Source organism: Mustela nigripes, chromosome 6 (assembly GCF_022355385.1).
Source record: "Mustela nigripes isolate SB6536 chromosome 6, MUSNIG.SB6536, whole genome shotgun sequence".
In the NCBI taxonomy this organism is placed as follows: Eukaryota; Metazoa; Chordata; class Mammalia; order Carnivora; family Mustelidae; genus Mustela; species Mustela nigripes.
Window position 1 is genome coordinate 53,957,003 of NC_081562.1, and position 8,921 is coordinate 53,965,923.

Below are 8,921 nucleotides of genomic sequence, written 5' to 3' on the forward strand. Positions count from 1 at the left end.
AAAAAAAAAAGTATAGGTGTTTCTTAAAAAAAAAAAAAAAAAATGAATAGCAAAACGGGAGACCTAAATCCAACTATCAAAACAATACACTCATGCTAATTCATTAAATATTCCAATCAAAAGATATAAATTATGGGGGCACCTGGGTGGCTCAGTGGGTTAAAGCCTCTGCCTTCAGCTCAGGCCATGATCCCAGGGTTCTGGGATCGAGTCCCACATCAGGCTCTCTGCTCAGCAGGAATCCTGTTTCCCTCTCTCTCTGCCTGCCTTTCTGCCTACTTGTGATCTCTGTCTGTCAAATAAATAAATAAAATCTTAAAGAAAAGAAAAAATAAAGAAAAAAAACAGTAAGGAGTATGGACTATTTACAATTTCATGCAACTACGGATGAAAGGGACAAGTTTAGCTTCCCCTGAAAATACCATAAATAAAATATGATACTGTATCATTCTACTTATGTAAATGTTTGTAAATGGAGGTGAAAAAATGAAAGGGGCACTTTGAAGTGCTGGTAATATTCATTTTCTCCTTCCTATATGGCAAAACTTGAAAATTCAGCCAGCTGTTGGCATGTATCACATGTGCAACTGCCTGTATGTACATTATAACACAGTAAAATTAACATAATAGAATACCATGAAAATATATAAATATGTTTAAAACTAGACATAAAATTGAAAACATCCTACCAAATATGACTTGGGAAAACCAAAACACAAAAGGAAATAAAATATCAGAAGTGTCTTAACCTCTACTATAATTTAATCTCTAATTCAGAAACTTTTCATACTCAGTTACAGAATATTTCGATGCTTATGAGGAAAGAAAGATGAAATGTCAATTAAGAACCGAAAAGAAAATCTTACAAGGTAGAAAAAAGGGTCTAATAAAGTGTGTGTTTTGTGCATTTTCTTGTAATACTAAAAAAAGGAAATTACATGTCAATGGCAATCTAAACTGATTCTGATAATAAAAATAATGAACTCTAAGATAAGTAGATTTATTGAAAAAATATCAATTGGATTTACATTTGTAATTCCATTAACGTAATCTGTCACATTCGCAGAATAAAGAAGGTCAAAAGATGTGATTTCTCTGATGCAGAAGATAAAACTAATTTTTATTTTTAATTAAAAACACATTTGTACTGACAGAAATAGAAAAGAAAACATCCATGTAAAGATCTAGAATAGATATGATAACTCTGAAAAAGAACTAATATAAAGCTACTGTTTGTAAAAGGACAATTTTTAAAGTATGTATTGACAAAAATATATACAAGATCAAAGAACCCAAGAAAGAAGTGCAAAGTTCACACCCACACATATATGGAATGCAGATTTCGCCAATGATACAAAATCATTTCTTGGAGAAAGTATGGTATCACAATAAATGTTGAGGAAGAAATCAGTTTCAAATGGAATTAGTAATATATACTTTATACTATATACAAAAATGTTAAAAGATGGCCATCTGTAAGTGCAAATGATAAAATTTCAAGAACATGTATTAGGAAAAACATCTGACCACAAGTTGGGCAGTGATTTCTCAGAGAGAAACAAAACATGATCCATAAAAGAACAAACTGATGAAGTGTGGTTCCTTAAGATAATGTCTGTGCTTTGAAGTAAAGGAAAGACAAGTCATAGACTGAGGAAATATTTACAAATCATACATCTACTAAAAAACTTGCTGCCAGGATACATAAAGAATTCTCAAAATATAACAAAAAAAAATTTCAAGATAGTTCACTGAAAAGCACTTATTGATGGCAAATAAATACAGAGAAAGTTGCTCAATACTATCAGTCTTAGGAACATTCACATTAGAACTACTACATATCAGAATTCCTATTCCAGCAAGAAAGAGAGGATATGCTACTGTTCCCTACTTCCTCCACCAAATACAGCTAAGATACCTGGATATGATACACAAAACAACATAACATTCAAACAGGCAATGAGAAAGCTGACAGAACTGCGCCCTCTAACCCCAAGGAATGACATGGTGGTCAGCGCCCTGGAATTTCTCTTTGCCTCACATATCCCAGACTGGTGAGCAAACCACAGAGAGCAAAGTGCACAGACAAAAGGCCCCAAAATGGTTTTTTCTCTCTAGTCAACCTAATAGAAAAAAAGCATGCTAGAAAGATCCAAACAAACCAACCAACAACAAAAAAAAATGTAGACACCAATCAATCACAGACTATTCAAGGGGCACATCACTCAGGAAAGCCGGGGACATCAAGACATTCTGAGATAAAGGAAAACTAGGAAAAGTGTCACTGCCAAACCCACTCTAAAAGAACTGCTAAAGGGAATTATCCAAACAGAAATTAAATGGTAACAGAAGGAATCTTGCAAGGATCATCAGGAAGGAGGGGAAAACAAAGGAAAGTATAAAACTATCGTTAGGTCTAACGGGCTTTGCTTCAACTCTAGTGTCTAAATTATTCGATATTTGAATGAAAATCATCAGTTAAAACAAAGTGATAACATTCATGTAATTCTCAACGTAAGTAGAGAAACATTTAAAACAAAGTAGAAATGAGACACAGTAAAGGGACATCAAGTGAAGGGAAGGCTTTACATTTTACTCAAAGTGCTGTGGGTTGTGAAAGAATGTGTAGACTGATATATGTGTTTATAATTATCTATATAAAGATATATGCTATCTACATAGCTTATATGAAGCAGATTGGAACATATGGAGACATGCATATGACTATATATGTATAAAGTTATTTATGAAGAAAAGATCGACTTTGCTTTACATTGTGTTCCATCAATCAGGTTTATGATGTAGAAAACTATAACCTTCACATTTATCTCTCTGCATTGCAAATACAACATCACCAAAAATAAATTCCAATTGCATCAGAAACTCTAATTAAAGTGAAAAATTAATAAATAAATTAAAAACATAAAACTGATATGGGAAATTATATTTATGAGCTTTGACTAACTTCTGAAATAGGTTCAAAATAATCATTAACACCCAAATGATATATTGGACCATGGTAATATTAAAATTCTGATCATTAAAGAACTCTAATAGGGAAGTAAAAATGCAATATAGAGCTATTTCCATCTTGTAAACTCAAAAAAGAGCTCATATTTAAAACATGGTAAGGAAAAAATATTCATCATCACTAGCCATCAGGGAGATTCAAATTAAAACCACATTGAGATGTCACCTTACACCAGTTAGAATGGCCAAAATTAGCAAGACAGGAAACAACATGTGTTGGAGGGGATGTGGAGAAAGGGGAACCCTCTTACACTGTTGGTGGGAATGCAAGTTGGTGCAGCCTCTTTGGAGAACAGTATGGAGATTCCTCAAGAAATTAAAAATAGAACTTCCCTATGACCCTGCCATTGCACTACTGGGTATTTACCCCAAAGATACAGATGTAGTGAAAAGAAGGGCCATCTGTACACCAATGTTTATAGCAGCAATGGCCACGGTCGCCAAACTGTGGAAAGAACCAAGATGCCCTTCAATGGACGAATGGATAAGGAAGATGTGGTCCATAAACACTATGGAGTATTATGCCTCCATCAGAAAGGATGAATGCCCAACTTTTGTAGCAACATGGACGGGACTGGAAGAGATTATGCTGAGTGAAATAAGTCAAGCAGAGACAGTCAACTATCATATGGTTTCACTTATTTGTGGAGCATAACAAATAGCATGGAGGACATGGGGAGATAGAGAGAAGGGAGTTGGGGGAAATTGGAAGGGGAGGTGAACCATGAGAGACTATGGACTCTGGAAAACAATCTGAGGGTTTTGAAGGGGCGGGGGGTGGGAGGTCGGGGTACCAGGTGGTGGGTATTATAGAGGACATGGATTGCATGGAGCACTCGGTGTGGTGAAAAAATAATGAATACTGTTATGCTGAAAATAAAAAAAATAAATTAAAAAACAAACAAACAAACAAAAAAAACATGGTATGGATTTCCAAGAAGACCAAAGAAAGCACCATCTAGGAGAAATAAGCAAGGGACACACTTGTGTTCTTCTCACCGAAGAGAATATCCTAATAACTCACACCCCAGAAAAAATACTGTTCTACAACCACTAGAAGTTTTTGTCATAATTTTTCTCAGATCTCTGAATTTTGAATCAAGGGAATATTTTGTACAATCTGTTTACACAATACATTAGATAAATGTAGGGATAATATAATATATTGAAAGATACACATATCCATGGCTGGGCATTTTCATACTAATGCTTTGAAGAAAATGTATAATAATCATATATAAATACAATTATAATGTTACATTTATGCATTGCTATTTTTGACAAATGCACTATTTACCTTTCATAAATATACTATATATTATGTAGTTATGTATAATAAGTTTTTATAAATACAATACATGGAAACCACATAGAAAAAGCCTTTCATAAAATAATTATTTATAATACCCACATATTGAAAAGGAAGTAAATTTCTGAAAATTGATTTTAAAATGTCCTATTCATATAAGACAGCAGTAGTGAAAATTCACAAACTATAGACAAATGCAATAATATAGGTGGATTACAAACATCATACGAGAGCAAAAGGAAACACATATAATAATTCATACTGCATGATTCCATCTATAAAAATTCCAAAAATAAGCAAAGACATTTCACAGTATTAAAACTGGCAGGGCTAATAGAGACTCTAAACTTCTTCCTCATGATCTGATCTGTATTTATGTTCTGACTATTTTGTGATGAATATGCACAATCATGTAGTTTTCTTTTTGTTTTTTTAAAGATTTCTTTATTTATTTGACAGAGAGAGAGAAAGGAAGAGACATCACAAGTATGCAGAGAGGCAATGAGAGAGGAGGGGGAAGCAAGCTCTCCGCCCAGCAGAGAGCCTGATGCGGGGCTCAGAACCCTAAGATCATGACCAGAACCGAAGGCAGAGGCTTAACCCACAGAGCCACATTGATGCATTGTTATTTTGATAAATGCATTATTTACATTTCATAAATATACTATATATTATGTAGTTATGTATAATAAGTTATTATAAGTACAATACATGGAAACCACATAGAAAAAGTCTTTCATAAAATAATTATTCATAATACCCACATACTAAAAAGTATGTACGTTTCTGAGAAGAGCTTTTAAAATGTCCTATTTATATAAGACAGCAGCAGTGAAAATTCATAAACTATAGACAAATGGAATAGTATAGATGGATTACAAATATCATACAAGAACAAAAGGAGACACACATAATAATGCATACTGCATGATTCCATCGATATAAATTCCAAAAGTAAGAAAGACATTTCACAGTATTAACATTGGCAGGGCTAATAGAGGCTCTAAACTTCTTGCTCATGGTCAGATGTGTAGTTATATTCTATTTTGTGATGAATGTGCCCTGTCATATAGTTTTCTTTTTTTAAAAGATTTTATTTATTTATCTGACAAGGAGAAAGCAAGTAGGCACAGAGGCAGGCAGAGAAAGAAGGGGAAGGAGGCTCCCTGCTGAGCAAAGAACATGATGTGGGGCTCAATCCCAGGACCTTGAGATCATGACCCAAGCCAAAGGCAGAGGCTTAACCCACTGAGCCACCCTGGCGCCCCAATCACATAGTTTTTCTTGATGTGTGGTAAAAAATGTAGTAAGGTTTTTTCAGGCAAAAGAGCATGTATAGAATATGGCTTTCTATGAAAAGCAAGAACTAGAAATTATTAAATGTACATTAAAGGTATAAAAATGTAAAATATCATAGAGTCAAACTATGGAATAATAACAGACTTTAAAATAAATAAACAAGCAATGTGTATGACTATATGGATGAGATCTACAAATGTAATATTAAATGATAAGCTTTTAATAAAAGCTGAAAACATTTGAAACCTCACCATTTCCTCTTCATCCTCTATGGAGAGCAGGGTAGAGCTCTTAGAAGCACAGGACAACCGACTCTCATTCCATGATTTTCTTTCAGTGCTAATGTAGTAGCAAGTTTTGGAATATGTAATCCACTCTTTTGGACAGTGACCACAATGATAAGCTAAAGAAAGATTATGAGATATTATCCAAAAGGCTTTGAATATTAAAACTTGCAAGTTTGCAAGTTACATATGTATACACAAATGTGTATACAACACACCACTTTACCCTCACAAGCGGGCAAAAATAAAACAAAAACACATGCACATTCCCAGAAGAGTCGGGCTTTCATCCCTTACTTATGTGCCAGTATAAAACAAACAAACAAACAAACAAAAATGTCCATCTTTACATGCACTTTGAGTCCCTGAACAAAACAACTTATTTGGAATTGTATAACGGTTTATATTATATCATGTCAAAGCAGGAGGAAATTTGAGTCCATTGGTTAACAATGGGTGTAGTAACTTTATTTTATTTTAAGATCTATTAATTTATTTCACAGAGAGAGAGAGCATGAACCGGAGGGCAGAGGGAGAGGGAAAGAATATCTCAAACAGACACTGCATTGAGCGTGGAGCTGACATGGGGCTCAGTCCCAGGACCCTGAGTTGATAACCTGAGTCAAAACCCAGGGTCAGACACTTTACTCACTGAACCATCCAGGTACCTCATGTATGCTGATTTTATTTATTTTTTTTTTAAGATTTTATTTATTTATTTATTTGACAGAGAGAGAGTTCACAAGTAGGCAGAGAGGTCAGGCAGAGAGAGAGGGGGAAGTAGGCTCTCTGCTCAGCAGAGATGCTGAGGCAGATGCAGGGCTTGATCCTAGGACCCTGAGACCATGACCCTAGGTGAAGGCAGCGGCTTAATCCACTGAGCCACCCAGGTGCCCCTGTAATGCTGATTTTAAATGAGTATTTCCTCATTACACTGTTGTGTAATAAGTAATACTCTCCTATTCTCATCAATTATGAAAATTTACTATGCAATTTTCTAATTCATTTTCCCCAAAAAACATCTATTATCATACTTGTCTAGCTTAAGATACAGACAAAATATAAGCTCTCCTAATACCAGAGTTTTGGAAATGATTTTCTACCTTTCTGGATCGTTATTTCCATGGATGCCTTGTTCTGCACTGGTCCTGCAGCAACTAGAAAAATTAAAACAATGTTCATAAAACTTAATATTAAACTAAATAAGTCATTATGATTTGAGTTTCTTAGTTTGAAGTTTGGTATAGTATTTAGAATGGGAAACCTCTGTGATAAAATTGATTTTACCCATAAAAATTAAATAAAATAGTGAACATATGGGAGAAGACAATTCAAAAGTTTAAAGAATCAAACCTCACAGTCTTTACAGTATTTGGTTTAACCAGTCTCAAGAACTAACTTGTATATCTCCATAAAGTCTCTGTCATAACCTGTATCTCAGGCATGAAATCTGAATATATGTGTAATACGCTTTATATAGATTCATTCTGTTATTTCTACTTTTGACAGATTCTGAGTAACCATTCCACACTTAGAACATGCATTAAAATGAGGTAATACCATTCCATAATATTGTGCAACATTTCGAGCACCGATGATCATTAAAGTGAAAAATTCCCTTGTCATCATTGAAACACAGGGAATAACAACTATTGTGACCACAGTGGACATCAAGACAAGGCAGATGATTCCCAGGATCCCAGCAATGACCTTCCCTGGACATGAAGGTAAATAGTGGGAAGAGAAATGAAAATGCTCAGAAAATATGGATGAAAAACAATCATTTAGGAAATTTACATACAAGAGAACCAACAAAGCACAGAGAGTCACATATAAAAATTTGGACCCCAAACTTGTATCGGTCATTGTAATCATCCCTCAGAATATATCATTACATTTGCAATAAATATATTACCCTCATGAGATTGGGTTAAGACCACGAATTACAACACTTGAACAAGGTTCATCCTCAGATTTCAATTACAATACCATATTCCAGCTCCAAGCTCTGAACCACACAAATGAAAAATATGAGATCATCCTGTACTCATTCCCTGCACCCCTGCTCCCCAAGTGCATATTCTAGAGTTATACTATGTCTGAATTAAGTATTTTACCTTTCCATTGGTAGTTCTTGCCATTCCCTTGAAGATCCCGAGAAGCATCTTGAAGAGTTAATTCTGCATATGTTATTTCCTGCTCAGTTCCCAAAATGCCACTTTTAGTGCCCTTCGCTTTCACTTGCTGTCTTCTTAAACCCTTAACCTGACTGAGTTCTGCATAGGTAACTCCTTGGTTATTCATCTTTGCAGCTGTGTGGTGTCAGGCACAGGACTGAATGGGACTGTGCTGAAGGACTTAATGAACAGTGGGTGGGACAGTCACAGTAGGTGGAGTGTGTGGTGAGTGCTAGTACTCATCTGCTGTTGAACAATGTAAAATCTGGTACTAATTTTCTTGGAGCTTTAAAGTGGTGCTTCATGAAGATATAAGTGGTTTTTATAATGATATTCGCTGTTTGACACAATAGTATTGGTTGGAAACATGTAAAGCAACAAATGAGTGAAGAAGGAAAAGAATTCAGGAATTATACTGTCCTCATTAATGTAAGGCCAGATTCCATAGAACAGGTCAACACTACTGGAATAATATTAAAATAGTTAATATTAAAATGCTACATTAGAAAGAAAATGCTGCACCATTTTTTTGGCAAGTTTTAAATACATTATTGGTTAAAAAAATTGAGTCCCCCAGATTAGGGAATATTAGTTTTAGCACATACAGGAGTATGTGGAGTAAATTGGAGTATATTACATTTATTTAAGACTCAGGTTTCTTTACTAAAATGTCATGCAGTACTATCAAGTGGTCTCTTACTTTGAGTAATTGTGGAGTTCGAAGAAATCATTAAGTTTTAAAAGAAATCTTTTATGTGCTGAAAATGTTACATGACACAATAAACTTATCCCAACCCTGAACAATAATGAAATAAAAAACAC

General features: G+C 34.5%; 1 protein-coding gene across 1 annotated transcript in view; it reads right to left on the minus strand.

Annotated features, from left to right (window-relative positions):
• LOC132020279 (NKG2-A/NKG2-B type II integral membrane protein-like) overlaps positions 1 to 8,226 on the minus strand; it is an 11,727-nt gene extending 3,501 nt beyond the window's left edge. Inside the window, exons 1-3 of the mRNA XM_059404471.1 lie at positions 8,040 to 8,226; positions 7,560 to 7,655; positions 5,890 to 6,041 (exon numbers count right to left, since the gene is read on the minus strand). Of these exons, the coding sequence (XP_059260454.1) occupies positions 5,890 to 6,041; positions 7,560 to 7,655; positions 8,040 to 8,226 (435 nt within the window). The remainder of the gene's footprint in view (positions 1 to 5,889; positions 6,042 to 7,559; positions 7,656 to 8,039) is intronic.
• Between the last annotated feature and the right edge of the window lie 695 nt (positions 8,227 to 8,921).